Source organism: Pleurotus ostreatus (genome assembly GCF_014466165.1).
Source record: "Pleurotus ostreatus strain PC9 chromosome Unknown scaffold_1, whole genome shotgun sequence".
NCBI lineage: Eukaryota > Fungi > Basidiomycota > Agaricomycetes > Agaricales > Pleurotaceae > Pleurotus > Pleurotus ostreatus.
Genome location: NW_023503156.1, coordinates 3,009,367 through 3,026,223, shown reverse-complemented (window position 1 = coordinate 3,026,223; position 16,857 = coordinate 3,009,367). Strand labels below are relative to the sequence as shown.

The following is a 16,857-nucleotide window of genomic DNA, read 5'->3' as shown; positions in this document are numbered from 1 at the left end:
GTGCGATGTATCCCTCCTTCAAGTTCATGATTAAGTCTTCAACAGTTTAGCAGAGCCTCCAATAGACGATGCTATTTCCATATCCAGCCACGGCCCTTTGTTCGACCTTGACCCCTCGTTTCCATAGCTTCCTCTGGAGATCAACGACCTGTTTCGCCGTACGTGCCATCAGCATGAAGCGCTGACCGTCGGTGGTTGTGAGCGCTGAAGGAAGTGGCGAGCTGCCTTTCTTGCCGTTGCCGAGCTCAGAATCGTGGTTCTTACCCCAAACCATCAGATCTCGACCACCCACATTCATATCAGCATTCAATGTCAGCAGAACGTGCCCGCTAGGGGAAACGGAGATGCTGTATGGTGCGATGGCATGGAGGCTTTTGGTTGCCTCGCTGTCTATTCAAGTGGGTAGCATCAATGGGTAAGCTCAATCACAAGACATGAGGATGCCTACATTCTTGACGGCCGCTGACATTTTTAGCTCTGAGCGGAGCTCCCTGCGAATTGGTGTACAGGTTGTTCCCCAAACCGCCGTACTGGCCGTTGCCACACATCAGAACGTCGATGTTCTCTTCTCCCTTGCGCTCAACGGCGAAGCAAGTGAGATCTCCACCTGTTTTGCATCAGTAAGCAACGACATCATCGGAACTGTCACCAAGAATATGCACCTGCAGTTACGTTGAGGCATTGTGACGTCGTTTTGTTTGATGTATATTGCCAAAGCACGACCTCGGTGGGAATGACAACCGTGTCTGACTTGTAGTTGTTGCCCAACCCTATTTGCCTGACAAGGAATAATCGTTATCTCAAGCTTCCAGAGAAGGTTCGATCATTACTTACCCAAACTCATTTGCGCCCCAACCGAGGACTCGCCCGGTTGAGGTCACCGCGAAGCTGCTTCGACCTCCTGCAGCTATTTGAACTATCTCGATGCCCTTCAGGGATGGGATCTCGTATAATTTATCACAGAAGCGAATTGACGTGTCGGCGATGGCTTCCACTTGGTTCGCCGATGGGGTTGAGGTTCGAGTATAAGGTGACGACTTCGCATATGGATCAGTGATAGACTTCGGCACCAGTTCTATCGTTTTCCGAGCGGCATGTGGACCAACGTGCATGCGTTCGCTGTGGTCAGGAATGTCTAACTTTCGCAAACCGAGTTGTCCGTACGCGTTTGCATCTTTTGTTACCGGGTGAGCAAAAGTGCGCCCTGCAGACGTGAGGGCCAGTAGATGATGCTCTCCAGCTGAAATCGACGTGATTCTATGTGGTTCAGTACGGGCAGTAAACCGGTAGAAGTACATCACTGACTTTTCACCCCAGGTAAGCTGACAATTAGGAGTGACTTCGGCAAAGTCAACATCCTCTTCCTCGCCCCACATCCAGCCTGTACTCCACCAGGGTGTACTGGCCGGCGTGGGCTTTCCTACGGGCAAAAATTGTGTCGCTGCATCCGACGCAAGGACATACACCTTTCCAGAAGCAGAAAGCGCATATACCCTGCCTTCGGTCAGCTGCAAGCTGACAATATTCTGTCTTGAGTTCAGCAGTCGTCAAGATAGTATATGAGATACAACGTACCTTGCCACGGAGCGTCAGTGTAGGCTTTCCATCCCTATTTTCCGCACTAAAGAAGCCTTCACCCCACTGGTACACGTCTCCGCGAGCATCTACGCATGCAGCGTGCTTTTGGTGCAGTGCAAGATCTCTCAGCGCAACGTTGTGAAGCCATGCAACTACGGTAGGTGTACGGAAAGAATCCACGTCTACCGCCTTCGGGTCGAGCACTCCCGACCTGTACGTGAATTCAGCGAGTCTCTTTTTGTAAAAGCGAAATGAGAACTCACTTGTTTGATCCCCACACAGTAGTATGCAAGCTATCTTGATCCTCCATACTCACCGATGAGACATCATCGGCTTTCTTCTTCTGCTCAGGGACTTGCTCTGCAGGTGCATCATTATACACGACGGCAGAGTTCAGAGCGAACGTTGCGGCGAATGCTGAAGCGAGCAGAACGCCAGGGACCTTGCCGCTGATTCGTCTGGATCCTTGACCTGTAGAGTAGGAACGGCCCTTCAGTGAGCCTCGGAGCAACCCTTTTGCTGCTTGACGAAACATTGTAAATCACTCAGAGGTGGGTTTCAGGAGCGAGTCGTATTGAGACGCGATCACGTGATGTGAACTTTCCCATGTATATATTTGGTCGGGGTGTCGTCGAAAAATTTCTCGCTCTTCTCTTCCCTTCGTCGACAACTGGTTTTTGGATGGTGAGTGTCTTGATTACCTTTACTTCTGCTCTTTCTCTCTTTTATGATGTTTGAGGCATTTGGCTTTAGCAGGAAAGTATCCTGCGGTGCAGAAATTTATCTCAGCTACCTTCGGGACTTTGTCCCGCTACTTCTGAATTTCTCTCTTTCTTCCTTACTCGTCGTACTCTGGATCCAGTTTGCTAACTGCGTCGTTCGCAGGTTTTTTCTCAGCGGTCTTCTCTACATTGTCTGCATCTGAGTTGTGTACCCTGCCAATGAAAATTTATCTTCCGTTCATCGATCTTGTCTGATTCTGAGTGATCGTCTAGTATTACCAGTCTATAGTATATGTAGCCATTGCAAGTAGTCAAAGCAATCTCCATAATCTAAATGTCGCAATTCACTTCAATATTCAAAGAGATGATAGATACTGTTTGGCAGCCTCCACGGCGCCCTCCACCTTGTCGACGTTAGCACCGACACCTTGAGCAGAATCCTCCTTGCCACCCGCCTGAAAATAGATGAGTTTCGGGTCGTTGAAGCAAACAAGCCAGTTACCTTTCCACCGAGGACATCCGTGACCTTCCCTGCCCACGTCCTTGCATCGACGCCCTTTTGCTTCAATTCCGGCGAGACGAAGTTGACGTGGGCGACCTTGCCGCCTTGCTTATCTGGGCTGAAGAGATATACAGACTTCCCGAGTTTCTTAGCCTGAAGGACCGCGCTTGAGAGGGGCTACGGTGGCGAATGTTGAGGTGATATGTTAAAGGGAGTAAGTAATCAACGTACTTTAGCATTGCCTTCCACGTCCAAGATAGCAATGTAGGTATCAGCCTTCTCGTTCTCCTTGAAGTATTGCTGAATACTATCGATCGCCTTTTATTGCGCTCAATTAACAAACGCAGAATCATCTCTGCGTGCGGCACGTACCAGTTTGTTTAACGCAGTCTCCTTCTCCTTGATGTCCTTGTCGAATGCCTTGCGGATAGCGTTCAGTTTCTCCTTGACATCTGCCTTTCTGAGAACCGAGATGTCTGCTTGGTTAAGTTCCTGAAAGCGAAGTCTGAAACCAAGACAGGTGTATCATCCAAAACACAACCAACCACAGTGAATGCCTTCAAAGCAGTATCCTTCTCCTTGCCGGTGAGCTGATCAATGGACTTGAGCTTAGCTTCGAGGTTGTCGGCAACACGGGTGACTTCGTGCGCTTCGTGCCCGGTAACCGCGACTATCCGACGAATACCCTTGGCAATACCAAACTCTTCGGTGAGCACGAATCCTTTGATGTCCCCAGTCTTTGCGACATGCCTGCGGTAAATCAGCACAAGATAAGGAACCCGTCAACCAAATCGAACGAACGTTCCACCACAGAACTCGACACTCGTTTGCCTCCACTTGGGATTCTGGATGTCCTTCGCGATCTCCTCGACGTCGAATTCAAGGGTGACCACGCGTACCGGATCGGGATACGTCTCTCCGAACACAGCGCGCAGGCCTGGTATGACGCGGGCAGTGGCTAAGTCAAGTTCCTTGCTGAACACAGGTACATTTCTTCGAATCCAATCGAGTGACATAGTTTCGATCTTCTGCAGTTCAGGCAGGGCGATTTGGGCTTTGTGAGAGAAGTCGAAACGAAGTTTCGTTGGAGCAACCAAGGAGCCCTTCTGGTCGATGTGATCGCCCAATACTTCACGGAGACAGTAATTGAGGATGTGGGTAGCGGTGTGGTTGTTGCGCAAAGGCCAGCGGCGAAGCTACAGAAATCTAAGCATCAAGGTCTTTGGCTCCAGTACTCCGGCTCGCTCACCTCATCATACGACGATACTACTTGGTCGCCAACTTTCAGTTCGCCATACTTGAGGTGACCTGTGTGCAGGACGTATCCGTTATACACCTGGACATTGGTCACCTCGAAGTCGGCGACACCATCAACGACGATGTTCCCTGTGTCGTACTCCTGCCCACCTGATTCGGCGTAGAAGCTTGTCTTGTCGAGCAAGATGCCGAAGGAAGTGTCTTCAGGTATGTCAGACGTCGACGGGACAAATTGCTTGTTGTGGAAGATGGCCTTGACCGTGGCATCGATGTTTCCGAGATCTACACAATATCGTCAGGACTGTGTTGGTTTGCGTTGCGGCGCGTCGACACGTACTGAATTTGGCAGAATCATCCGTCTTCGGTACATCGTTGTTCTTCTCGAGGGAGGCGAGGTCGTGGACATCGAGCTTGACTAGGTCTGTGTTCCCCTTCTTCACAGCGCCTTTGCTAGCCTCTTTCGACCATGCCTGAGCTTCCTCGAACTCTTTCTCGTTGATTCCCAACCCGAGTTCCTCTGCCATGAGCCGCGTAAGATCCACCGGGAAGCCAAAGGTGTCGTACAACCGCCACACGTCTTTCCCGTTCAGCTCCTTCCCGCCTTGCTCCTTGACGCGGGCGGCATACTGATCAAAGAGCTTTTCACCGCGATCGAGAGTACGGGAGAATGATTCTTCTTCCTCATCAAGGATCTCCTTGAGTTCGTCAAGTTTCTTCGTGATTTCGGGGAATACGTGACCCTTCGAACGAAGAGGCGGTTAGAGGTACCAAGAAGAGAAAGGCAAATAAAATATACCATGTCGTTAACAACGGCGGGCATTAGTGACGAGAAGAAAGAACCGATGTTCACACCAAGCTTCTTCCTAGCGTAGCGGGCACCACGACGAAGGATTCTTCTTAGGACATATCCACGACCAACGTTGTTTGGAACACCTCCATCACTCAGAGCGAAGGTCAACGTCCGCACATGATCAGCAACAACACGGTATGCAGTATCGATTCCGTCCTTATCGTCGTCACCAAACCGTCCTTCGTACGGTCGGACGCCAGTGAGCTCTTGTACTTTGTCAAATATCGGTGTGAAGACGTCAGTATCGTAGTTGGAGCGTTTGTCCTGGACGACGGAGACAAGTCGCTCGAAGCCCATCCCGGTATCAACATGCTTGCTCGGCAAAGGTTTCAGTGACGAGTCCTCTTCTCGGTTGAATTGTATGAAAACGTTGTTCCATATCTCCAGCACGTCTGGGTCGTCCATGTTGACTAAGTGAGCGGCATTCCGTCCTCCGATACGGTCATAGTGTATTTCACTGTAGAAATTATATGAACAAAACACTGAACGGATAGTAGGTCGGAACACTTACCTGCAGGGACCACAAGGACCAGTAGCACCCATTTCTGAACTTCCATTAGTCTATGAGTCAAGTGATGTAACAAGGCGCATACCCCAGAAATTGTCCTTTGCGTTCCCGGGAAGAATGTGGTCCTCAGCAACTCCTTGGTCAAGCCAATACTGCTTTGCCTCTAGATCAGGCTCAAGACCGTTCTTCGCGTCCCCTTCGAAATATGTGACATATAGACGGTCCTTCGGAAGCTTGAACACGTCCGTCAGTAGCTCCCATGAGTATTGAATAGCTTCTTTCTGTTGCGCGTCGATACATTAGTAGTGGGTAGCAAGGAGGAGGGGAGACGAGCGACATACTTTGAAGTAGTCGCCGAATGACCAGTTTCCCAACATCTCAAAGAAGGTATGATGATACGAGTCCTTTCCGACATCGTCCAAGTCTACGACCAAGTTAGTTGCATGACTATTGCAAAGGACGTTGTAAAACTCGCCATTGTGTTTCCCTCCTGCGCGTATGCACTTCTGAGTGTTGAATGCACGCTTCAACTTGGACATGTCCGAGTGCGGGTCGACGGTACCCAAGAATATTGATTTATACTGGCGGAAAGGCTTCAGAACTATAATCCTGGGGACACTAATCCTTGGGCTCACCTGGTTCATGCCTGCATTGGCAAACAGCAATGTCGGGTCATCATACGGTATCGTCGAAGACGATGGTACGAATGTATGATCCTTGGATCTGAAGAATTCGAAGAAAGCCTCCCGAACGACGGGGGCAGTCCAGGGCCCGGTGTAAGCCATCGTCGGCCGTGCGGTTGAAATAGGGCGGTAACGGAGGGATGTAAAGGATCGATGTAGGAGATCAGGAGCAAGGAATGGGAATTTGCATCTCAGCAGCATTCAGTTTCCTGTCACCGATAGCAGGTGACTCGAAGTGGATAATCGATATTGAGTCACGCGCTCAAAACTAATTCGACCTCTTGCCCGGAACGACCAAAGTACAACTAGCGCCAATGCCCCGACTCCCGCCTTCATTGACTCGCCTCTTGTCGCGGCCACCGTCGCTGCAGACCGTTTCGTCCACGCTACGGCCATTCGCCGCTGCCTCCGCCATGCAGGTGTCGAACACCATAACAAAATTACCATTCATCACACATCCATTTTTGAAATCTGCGAATCCGTCCTTTTTGGCGTCGGCATGGCGGACAACGTCTCTTCAGCCGCCGACCATCCTATGGTCTGTAGTACAGGCGCGATTTGGTGCTCGCGGGGCGGAATACCAGCCCTCGCAACGTAAACGCAAGCGCAAACACGGCTTTTTGGCGAGGAAACGTAGTGTGTCGGGACGAAAAGTCCTAGCTAGACGGTTGGCGAAAGGGCGGAAATATCTCTCTCACTAGTATACACACACGGTGCGTTGACTAGGTCTTCGTTTGGTGAACACGATTGCTGACCTTGTTCTAGACTAGGTGTCTGCCTAACCATCGCTTCACCTGACTCCACTATGCCCGTCGATTTGATATCTATCTACATGCTCTTTCTGTAGACCCTCATGTCACTTAGATTTTGGGATTGGTGCAATATTAGTTGCTGACAGCCTGGCTTGTTATACTCGCGCTTGTTTGTTTTTCAGGGCAGTCATACCCCAATAAAGTTGCACCTCTAGTCGGTTCTTTGAAACATTCACCTATATACTATGGTGCTTGTATGTCGTCTTCGCCCATAATCACTGTGTGGCAAAGTATGGCATAGAGCAACAGAGAGCCACCTCCTAACCCCTTTTGAACACGGTCACATGATGTTTAATGTCTAAATCAGATTGTTTACTCCGCGTCGACTCAGTTGCTCTTCTGTTCCGTCCACCATTGTATGAGTTCGCATCCGTTGCAGCTCATCCAATTTCTTTGCTCTAGAGCACTCGTTCTCCCTCTTTACGCATAATCTGCTGGACGACTCGACAAGGAAACCATGTTCAAGCGCCAAGTTGACGATGCTTTGGGCACTGCTCTTACAACTCCCGAAACAGAGGAAACTTGGGATAAGATTGCGAAAGCTATTGATTCCCTCGCAAAACTCTTCGAAGATGGCAACTATGAGGACCCATCTGAGGGACAGGCTGTCATGCGCACGTACTCCAGACCTATCATCAGCGCAATGAATTCGGAACGAGGAAGACTGTCGGGGCCTGCAATCAACCTCGTCGGCGTCGCTGCGTCTATCCTTGGCACAGACTTCGAAACAATACTCAGCACATACCTACCCCCGTTGCTTGTTCTTTGTGGCCGCACTAACAAGGTCGTCCTCAACCGCGCCCGGACTTGCATTCGTTCAATTATAGAAAACACTCAATTGCCCAGCATCCTTCCTGTCCTCATGCACGATGCCCAAGACAAATCAGTCACACTGCGGCTTGTCGTCGCCGAATCCATGCTCGCCTGCTTATCCATCCTCAATCCCCCGGACCTGGAACGCGAGGTTAGGGCAAAGGAGATCGAATCCAGCATCCGTTTTGCAGCCAATGATGCCTCTGCAGATGTTAGGAAGGTAGGAAAGCAGTTGTTCGCGGCTTATCAAGTTCTCCTACCTGATAGAGTAGAGAGGCGAGTTGCTCGTCCTGTCAAGTTGGGTTATGCGTCTTACTTATTTGCATAGGTTTTCTGCTCCTTTGTCACCAACAATCAAGAAGTGCCTAGGCATAACGTCGAAAGCCCAAGTCCCTCGCTCACGTTCCCCCCCTCATTCACGTCCACCGTCATCTCGTTCCGTGCACTCTAATCGCGATCACCATGAGCCTTCTGCAGCAGTTGCAAAGGGGAAAACACGCTCGACGAAGACTGAGGAGGCCCATAGTTCACACCAGCGATCGACGTCGACTCATGTTTCGACACAACGGACTGTAGAGCACGCAGGTCTCTCCAAGTCGGGTCCAAGTCGGCTTAAGGCTGAGCGACCAGTAAAGGACTCGATGCCTCCCCCAGAATTTATTCCCGTGCGGCCGACTGGTGCTCCATCGAGACAGCCATCATCATCCGCACTGAATGGTTCTCGTTCCACCTCAACACGTCCCGCTCCTCAGCCATCAATAGCTGGGCCCTTCCGCCCGGAAAAGTCCCAACCAGCTTCCCTCAGGCTTGTCCAGACCAAGGATTCCACAGCTGCTGAAAAACATGCTATGCCAAGTGGTCCACGCAGGGTGATGCTTCCCGACCCCGACCCCGATCCCGAGACTTTGGAAAAAGGAAAGGGGAAGTCGGCATCCAACAACGCTGCTAGCACATCAGCGGCCGTCACTCAATCCGTCCCAGCTGCAAAAACGCAATCCTTCGCTCCTCTCAAACGTACGATGTCACGAGCGCAGCTTAATACTAAAGTAACGGAAAAGCCGAAGCCGGTCGTAGCAGTTGCAATAACCACAGCCTCTTCAAAAACACTCGAAAAGACTGCGAAGCTCAACAAAGCTCCCGAATTGGCTACTACGGCGCCATCGGCTCCCAAGATCAATACTGCAGCTATCAAGGGCAAGGGTTTAACTGCGCCCACGATAGCACAAGCCTCGAAGATGAAGGCCGCTGTGGAAAAGAAACCTACTGCGAGCACATCGACGACTAAGCCAACTTGGGGCGGACGCCCTGCCCCTCCGAAGAAGCCCCAACCTGCTCCTGCAACAACTAAAGCCGTCACTCGTAAGCCGCCCATTCCCCCACGGACTGGGCAACTTCCTAGGCCAGTAAAAGTCAATCCTACGCTAGTTCCCCTACCGCCTTCGCCAAAAGCTGGAGCCAAGAAGCTCAAGCCGAGTGTCAGCAAAGCATCCATCAAGGAACAACAGCCGGCCCGCACCCCTACACCAACCCTCATTCCTCTCCCAACTTCTCCTTCCCCTGCACCAAGCCCTTCCCCGACGCCAGACGTGGAGCCCATTGCAGAGCCTACTGACGCAGATGAGGCAGAACTTGACGTCGATGAAGAGGTCCCACAATACACTACGACGGAGCAAGCCGAAGATCCGGCCGTCGTTGAAGAAAGAGCAAGCACTCCAGCAACTCCAGATGTAACCGAAGACGGCCTCGCCGAATTGCAGATTATTCTAACCGCTAGCTCTCCCTGTTCAGACGCTCCTTCGTCCGCTGCACCTAGCACCCCGCAAACCAACCAAAAGGGCCGCCCCATGCTAGCAGGACAAGAGAAGACCCCAATCTCTGCTCTCCTGGCCTCCATCCAAGAGGGATTCATGTTCACGCCTGGAACACCCGTGTCTCCATCCGCGCCGTATGTAGCTCGCGTTAAGGCCGCTGAATTGGATATGGACGAGGTACTTGGAGATCGAAGAGATTCGTGGGCTGAGACGAGACATGTGCTGGGCCTAGATGACGATGAAATACCGTTTGGAATCAGTGGTGTTTTCTCGAAGAGGGGGAGAGAAAGAGAGGCGCTTTCTAATGTTGAAGTCAATCAATAACGGACAATTGATAGCTAGTTTGGTTATATTTCGTTTGCTTAACTCGCTTGATGTCGATGCTTTTATACCATGCTTTTTAATAGCTTATTTATTTCTGAATTGCTTGTGGAGGGAGACGACCTGCCAGTGGGCGCTAAGTCTGACTTCACGTTCCAGAATACAGAATGGGTGGCGCTGCGTCCAAAGGTGCTCGAACTCTGCCAAAACGCGCACCTCCAACATGGGCTGGCGCGCGGGCGGTCCAACAGCCCACAGAACCCACAATACTCAATGTGCCAGCTGAACCGTCCGGTGCGCAGCCTCAAGCACCGCTAGCCAGCGAGACGAGGAACGAAGGCGAGTCGTGAACTCAGTCTCGAAAACGCGTCTTTTGACAAGATAATACTTTAGCTATCGAAAAATATGCATTTGATCCACACTTCCTATCCAACCTGTCGCGAATGGGGCAGGTCAAGGTCGACCATCATATGCAGGCTGTCCAGCCAGTGAGTAATGACATTTGGCGTGAGGCAACTCGCCAACTGATGTTACGAAGGCCAACGACGCCACCCAGATATTTGAGAGGAGGCGGCGTGCAGAAGAGGAAGCTTTCTCCTTGCAGCATCAGACTGGGCGCATCGATGCCTACTCGCTCACCGACCTCCTCGATGCACGTAAATCATGTACTTCTGCTGCCGACCTTCGCCAACTTGCCGAGAATTATCGCATGGACCCAAGCGTCGTCGAGGAGTTGTCGCGCAGCGTGAACAGTCCAAGTGTTGATAGAAATAGGGTGAGGACGGTGATAGGGAAGGATGGAGAGGAACTTGTTTCGGTCACTGTGAGCGCAACTAATCCCTGAATTGCAGAGGATGTGATTTTGACATGAGTTAGGCTGCTTGGATCAATCCTCCCATAGCACGTCCGTGATGAATGGGACCACTACCCCAGTGTGATGGCTTGCAGCGTCCAGAACGGACACTCTCCTGAACCTATCTCTTCTACATGAAAAGGCATGTTAAACATATCGCCACATAATACCTGCATACCTCCAATAATCACAGCTTTCGAGACTGCCCGTCTGGATTGCTTTGGCTCGAACATACGTTTGTATGGGTGTGTTCTTTGGTAATACCATTTCAAAGCTTCGTTTAGGCGAAGTGGTAGGCATCTATTCTGTGACCTGACACTCTTTCCGTCCTTAACGTCTTCCTCGAAATCTTTCAAGGGGAGGTGCCTTGCAGCGACGCAGATTACCACGTCACAAATCTATACAATGATCGAAGCATGACAATCACCGTCAGAGAGTCCACCATGGAACCCGAATGGAAGCTTAGGGATCTATCATATCCTCACTTCATCCACCGACCGACTGTCCAGTGATGCCCTGTCAGATGCTGGCCATTTGGCCCATTTCACCGATGTTGATCCAACTAGGATGTATATAAAATGGGGCACGGTGTTAATGTCGATTCCCACCTCTACCACTCCCGACAAGTATGAAGCTTGCAGTTTTCCCGGTCTTAGCGATCGCATTTTCGCCTCTGCTTAGAGCTTCTCCTTCGGTATGTAACAACTATTGATGAGTACGAACCGACTAGTATATGTTTCATGGGCACAGACAAGTCCTCCTGCGGGCACAACCACTGCCCCGTCCGCGCCCAGCGGGACAGATAGTTGCTTTACGCAAACCTTCACGGTACCAGCACCCTCCCCTACCACCGCTGGGCCGTACGTTCCATTGGTAAGCGTTGACTATCATCATTAATCTTGGTTCTCCGTAATGCTGATTATGAACATCGTCAGTGGGGCATATGCGGTGGTATGTCCTATGCTAGTCATCCTCGCAGCGCCACTGTTAATGCCAAGCGTTGGAATAGGTATAGCTCATACAGAAGGGCCAACTGAATGCGTTCCAGGAGCCGTGTGCACCGCCCTGAACGACGTGAGCAATCCGCCATCTCGCGACTTGGGTTATGTCCGGCTCATTCATTTACTAGTTCTGGTTCCAATGCTTGCCTGGACCGGCGACTTCGACCACGACACCGGTTATTACACAGATTATATGTTCGTGAGGATGGATACATATGATAAGTCCTTGATGAGGGACCTAGATGTTGAAGCTAGCCTAACTTACATCCATTTCCGCATCTGAAGCCTCCCCTCCGTTGAGTAGTAGCTCAGCTGCTTGACGCAGTGTAGCAATTTTAGTCCGCAGAACGCTAATCGCTTCTGGGAGCAAGCGCTCTGGTACATAAGGACCCTCGGATTCGACATTGACTGTGCATACGAGAAAAGTCAACTTTTGAGGTGTAAGAATGCAAAAGAACGCACAGATGAAATGGTCTCTAACCCTTCCCAGCTCCACACAACCAGCGAATTCTGGATGCCTGAGCACTTCTCGGGAAACGGTATCTTTACGTGGGTCAGCCACACTGACAGCTTTCGTCGCGGGATCGACGCGTATGACTCCAGGAGCAAAGCACTGTTGGAATTTGGTGGTCAAATGGGGAGGGATAGACTTTTCTGGATTGAGTTTGATCGAAGGGAGAATACGATACGAAGCCGTTGCTGCCCACGAAGTCAGTCCAGTCCATAATTGCTCGTAAAGGGGCTGCATTATACTTACCGACAGGGCTAAACTTCGCGTGGTCACTACCAAGGCCCTTCACTGCGTGCATTTCTATTTTTATGCTTTGACCGGGGCGCAACTTTGCCAGGACGATGTTACCGTTCGTGGCTGCAGGGGGATTGTTGATAAAGACATTGAGTTGCTCTCCTTGTGGTTGCCAAACCAAATCTTTTGACAATACTTCGTGATTGATATACAGTTCGGAGTCCTTGGGTGGCTCTCCTTTGCCGTCGTAATTCGGCGCGTCAGGACGTCGCTGACATGAGACATCCAGTTTAAACACTACAGTGTTGCGATCCGTCGCGTCATTCCCTGTTGAGTGAAAGTGGGTTATGTTCTACCACAAAGTAAGCAGACACACTAACCTTGTCGTACATCCATCACCGCTGGGTCAACATTTAATGGAACAAGCCCTATCCTATGTGAGAGGACTTCATCCGCAATGACAGAGGTATTGTCCCAGATGTAGACATGTTCTATGCAAATCGTTGGTACCTAAAAAGCTCCAATAGTCGTGAGCTTTGACGTAGAAGTACGTCGAGGAGCCCCCATACCTCTGCGATCATGATTCGGCGTAGGGAATTCGCTATTGATGCATCGACTCTGACCAAATCGAATTCTATTGATCTATTTGATAGTCGTTGAACCTTTACGGATAAATTCTATGCAATAAGTCGCCTCTGAGTTAGTTATTCAGTGATTTTCAGAATGCTACAGATACAGAACATACATTTTTGAACCGTTCCAAGTCCCATGATTGGTCCTCACCTGGGGCATTGACCTGCATGATAGATAACGGAGAAATGCACTCATTGTGCTCTCAAAAATTACAGACATCGTGTGAAATCTATGTCACCCGGTCACGTTCGCGACGCGACTCGTCACGCGCCATGGATACACTCCTATGCCTCAACCACAATGTCGACGGAGAAGGAACTACAAGAAGCTATGCAAGTACCAGCCTCACAGTGCGACGAATCTGGCTAATATGCCTTACAGCAAGCTGATCAGAGACATGGGCCCAATCATTGACCCAGAGGAAGACTTTAACACCATTGTCATAGCTGAGGACAACATTTCAGCTGCAGAAGCGCGTAAGAAGCAGGCGCTTGAGGAGGCCTACGCGACGCTCAAATGTACCCTATCAGCATTTCTCCAATGCTAGACACTGATCTCCTGTGTAGCTCTTTCTAAGATCCTTGATGCTGCTCGTGTATCCTCCACGAGACCACCGTCTGTTCCTTCGGCAGAAGTTCATACTGCAACAATGAACGAGCTAGATTCATCTCGACTGTCACTCGCTAAGGCAGTCAGTGATGCAGAAGGTCTTGTCGCCAGCAAGGAGGCCGAAGTCGCTGCTCTTAAGGAGGAAGCCCGGCGGCTTGAGCTTTGCGATCCCGCTTCGGAACATGAGAGAGATTTGGACGGCAGAGCGTATGCACTCACGTTGATCAGAGGTACTGCGCCAAACTCACGGCTCTCTACAGGCTCCGCCTTCAAATATACAGTGGTCTTGGATTCACCCCCGTTCCCGACAAAGATCGAAACACCTTCAAGATTCTAGTCAGTACGTGGATACACCGGTATATACTCTGTTTGTGGGCTCACAAAGTAATCAGACTCTGGCTCGACTGATCTCTACTCAGTCCCCGTTGCGCTTTCCCACTCAGATTGCCAGCAAACAAATCACCTTTGGGATTTGGCCAGCCGTTCATCTTAGGACTTTGCTCGGATGTCATCAGACATGACGTGCAACCTGTTTCCCCCTTCCTTTGCTCGCTTACCTTCTTTGTTTTGACCTTGAGTGTCCCGCCCGTTCACCAATCCTCTTTTATAATACCATATTTAGATGGATCTGTGAATGATCGTGTAGTTGTAAAACCTGTCACTTCCCGCGAGAATAGCAAAAGTTCAATCCTACTTTCCCTACTTTGTACTTTCGAATTCAACTAGAAGAAACTCGACGCGCACGGGTAGTACTCGTATAGGTATCTGCACATTTACAATTACATCGTAGAACACGATTCTTGTCGCGAGATGAGTACCAGCAGAGACACGCTCTAGTTAATCCTATTCATTTGTGTTTCGTTTCCCCATTCCGTTCGTCTCGTGACCCCCAACCGTTTCCTTACTTGAACTTCGGGAACATCGTATACTTTCCGAGTCGCGCGCACACACACATACGGATCTCAACTTGATTTCTTAGTACGCCATCTCCAAGTCATATTAAGACGCGAGATAGTGAAACTGAGAATCCATATTTAGTTTGAGGCATCTAACGTTGAGCAGTCTCAAGCTCAAGGTTTAACGGGGCCACCTGTTCCTTATCTTCCATCGCTTGCAAGATGAGAAACCACCTTCCGCACCAATCGTGCGAGTCCACATGCCTTTCGAACCTTTAAATATGAAAGAGGATGTCTATCTCCCTTCACTTTCGCGGGCCGGAGGCATTCGAGTGCACTCAACCATGTCAGTGCAGAGGAGCATTCTGAATATAGTCATGGTAAGCGATGCCTGCCCCTACTTTGTATTATGATAATGTCTATCTATCCGTGCGCTAGGGCGCGTTGACTTTCGGAGCAGAGGGTAAAGACTGTGCCAGAGTCCACGATATCAACGACGTCGAGGCGATCTTGGACGTCTTCCAAGCCCATGGACATACCGAAGTAAGGCGTACGATTAATTTCTGTGAATTATGCCCAACGTGAGATACATCGTAGGTGGACACAGCAAGGATGTATGCTGGAGGCACCAGTGAAGAATACCTCGGAAAAACCAACCACAGGGACCGCGGTTTAAAGATCGAAACAAAACTGTTACCTTGGAGGGTGCGCGTGTTCATATGTCTTGGTTTTGCTCCAGTTCAACCCGGTCCAATATAGTCACTTGGATTCTCTCATGATCCCGAGGTATGTTGTTCGACTGCCGACCAAGTACGACAGGGGCTCAGATCCATCATAGGGCTTAAGAAAGCATCTTCTAGCATCTAAGAAGGCTCTCGATATCGAGTGTGTATGTTCACACGCGCTCGAACTGGCGTAACTAATTTATACATTCAGTACCCTCGAGATGTGGTATCTACACGCCCCGGACCGATCCGTTCCATACGAAGTCACGATGAAGGCCGTCGATGAGCTCTACAAGGAGGGTCATTTCAAACGCTTCGGCATCAGCAATTACGCGGCGTGAGTCTATTTCGTTTGCCGATTTCCATGACCAAAATCGCAGTCATTCCAGATGGGAAGTAGCTGAGATTGTAGGCATATGCAAGGCAAATAGGTATATTCTGCCCACAGTATATCAAGGGATCTATAACGCCATCCATCGGTGAGTACTCGTCGGTCCGGATGGAAATGAAATCTCTCTTCAACTCGATTGTACAGTCACGTAGAACCGGAACTCTTTCCTTGCCTCAGAAAGTACAGTATATCTTTCTATGAATTCAGTCCACGTACGTACTCCTCTTTCTTTCGTTAACCATGACGACTATCGAGCCGCTCTATAGTTGCTGGTGGTTTTCTCACCGACAGATACCTCAGTCCTGAAGTACAAGTTAAGAAAGGGTCACGATTTGATCCCGAAAGTGTGCAAGGAAAGGTAAGGAGGCGTCCCGCATATCTATGAAGATGTGTAATAATGTCGGCAAATAGTTATACAGAGACCGGTCAGCTTGCTTCAGTACACTCGAAGCTATGGCTGACTATGCGTAGATACTGGAACGATGCGTACTTCGAGGCATTGGCATCTATCAAAAAGGTCGCCGACGCCCACAAATTGACTCTTGCAGAGATTTCTTTACGATGGGTTTCCAACCATAGTCTCATGAAACGCGAACATGGGGACTCGATCTTGATTGGAGCTTCTAGTTTGAACCATATCGAACAGGTTTGTCGAATCATCTGCGTCCCCATTTTGCTCCTCTTCTTACATACTTCACCTTAGAATCTGGTTGATCTCGAAAAAGGGCCACTCCGTCGGTGACCTTACCCATCATGACATTTACTGCCGTTCACCGGGTCTTGTTGATATAGCCGACGATGTTGTGAAGGCGTTGGACGACGCGTGGTTCAAAGTGAAGCCATACGCGTCCAAATACTTCCATTGCGACTCGGCGCTTGTAAACCAACCAGAATTCCAGCAAACCCTCCAGCCCCTCAAACGGGTGGGCGAGGCGTGATGTATTGGTTCAAGCGTAAATGATATTAGGACTAGATCGTTCTCTTCGGACCATTTCCCCGCCGTTACACTCTTTCAAGATCAGATAAAACGTCAAGCAACTCGAAAACATCCCAAAGGCTTTGACTTCATTCGAATATCCTAGGCCACGGAGGTGGGGAAGTAAAGCCCAATAGGGCGTGAACACGCGTACTTACCATGTGTGTCTAT

The 16,857-nt window shown here is 50.0% G+C and overlaps 8 protein-coding genes across 8 annotated transcripts; 5 read left to right on the top strand and 3 right to left on the bottom strand.

Annotated features, from left to right (window-relative positions):
* Window positions 1–46: 46 nt before the first annotated feature.
* On the bottom strand, window positions 47–2,113 carry PC9H_001116 (uncharacterized protein; the record flags this gene model as incomplete). The annotated part of the gene is made up of 7 exons (XM_036770767.1): window positions 47–390; window positions 449–607; window positions 663–778; window positions 835–1,257; window positions 1,306–1,526; window positions 1,576–1,789; window positions 1,842–2,113. 7 exons carry the CDS (start codon window positions 2,111–2,113, stop codon window positions 47–49), a joined length of 1,749 nt encoding a protein of 582 aa, XP_036636612.1.
* A 543-nt stretch (window positions 2,114–2,656) lies between these two features.
* ALA1 (Alanine--tRNA ligase) lies at window positions 2,657–6,202 on the bottom strand (the record flags this gene model as incomplete). Its single annotated transcript, XM_036770766.1, has 14 exons — window positions 2,657–2,755; window positions 2,803–2,979; window positions 3,034–3,120; window positions 3,175–3,294; window positions 3,348–3,552; window positions 3,604–3,998; window positions 4,052–4,341; window positions 4,397–4,799; window positions 4,856–5,366; window positions 5,421–5,454; window positions 5,503–5,698; window positions 5,759–5,841; window positions 5,893–5,998; window positions 6,053–6,202. 14 exons carry the CDS (start codon window positions 6,200–6,202, stop codon window positions 2,657–2,659), a joined length of 2,856 nt encoding a protein of 951 aa, XP_036636611.1.
* A 212-nt stretch (window positions 6,203–6,414) lies between these two features.
* Window positions 6,415–6,870, top strand: PC9H_001114 (uncharacterized protein; the record flags this gene model as incomplete). The annotated part of the gene is made up of 3 exons (XM_036770765.1): window positions 6,415–6,736; window positions 6,802–6,813; window positions 6,866–6,870. 3 exons carry the CDS (start codon window positions 6,415–6,417, stop codon window positions 6,868–6,870), a joined length of 339 nt encoding a protein of 112 aa, XP_036636610.1.
* A 499-nt stretch (window positions 6,871–7,369) lies between these two features.
* On the top strand, window positions 7,370–9,860 carry PC9H_001113 (uncharacterized protein; the record flags this gene model as incomplete). Its single annotated transcript, XM_036770764.1, has 2 exons — window positions 7,370–8,001; window positions 8,054–9,860. The coding sequence occupies 2 exons, from the start codon at window positions 7,370–7,372 to the stop codon at window positions 9,858–9,860; spliced, it is 2,439 nt and encodes an 812-aa protein (XP_036636609.1).
* Window positions 9,861–10,024: 164 nt separating this feature from the next.
* On the top strand, window positions 10,025–10,769 carry PC9H_001112 (uncharacterized protein; the record flags this gene model as incomplete). The annotated part of the gene is made up of 4 exons (XM_036770763.1): window positions 10,025–10,151; window positions 10,251–10,345; window positions 10,396–10,680; window positions 10,734–10,769. 4 exons carry the CDS (start codon window positions 10,025–10,027, stop codon window positions 10,767–10,769), a joined length of 543 nt encoding a protein of 180 aa, XP_036636608.1.
* Window positions 10,770–11,967: 1,198 nt separating this feature from the next.
* Window positions 11,968–13,258, bottom strand: RPC40_1 (DNA-directed RNA polymerase core subunit rpc40; the record flags this gene model as incomplete). The annotated part of the gene is made up of 6 exons (XM_036770762.1): window positions 11,968–12,119; window positions 12,174–12,410; window positions 12,469–12,808; window positions 12,856–12,966; window positions 13,026–13,133; window positions 13,202–13,258. 6 exons carry the CDS (start codon window positions 13,256–13,258, stop codon window positions 11,968–11,970), a joined length of 1,005 nt encoding a protein of 334 aa, XP_036636607.1.
* A 131-nt stretch (window positions 13,259–13,389) lies between these two features.
* On the top strand, window positions 13,390–14,191 carry PC9H_001110 (uncharacterized protein; the record flags this gene model as incomplete). Its single annotated transcript, XM_036770761.1, has 5 exons — window positions 13,390–13,439; window positions 13,471–13,607; window positions 13,656–13,905; window positions 13,959–14,038; window positions 14,091–14,191. The coding sequence occupies 5 exons, from the start codon at window positions 13,390–13,392 to the stop codon at window positions 14,189–14,191; spliced, it is 618 nt and encodes a 205-aa protein (XP_036636606.1).
* A 747-nt stretch (window positions 14,192–14,938) lies between these two features.
* PC9H_001109 (uncharacterized protein) lies at window positions 14,939–16,648 on the top strand (the record flags this gene model as incomplete). The annotated part of the gene is made up of 12 exons (XM_036770760.1): window positions 14,939–14,974; window positions 15,033–15,137; window positions 15,192–15,299; window positions 15,354–15,380; window positions 15,433–15,479; window positions 15,531–15,656; window positions 15,709–15,798; window positions 15,855–15,922; window positions 15,977–16,068; window positions 16,162–16,356; window positions 16,414–16,444; window positions 16,503–16,648. 12 exons carry the CDS (start codon window positions 14,939–14,941, stop codon window positions 16,646–16,648), a joined length of 1,071 nt encoding a protein of 356 aa, XP_036636605.1.
* Between the last annotated feature and the right edge of the window lie 209 nt (window positions 16,649–16,857).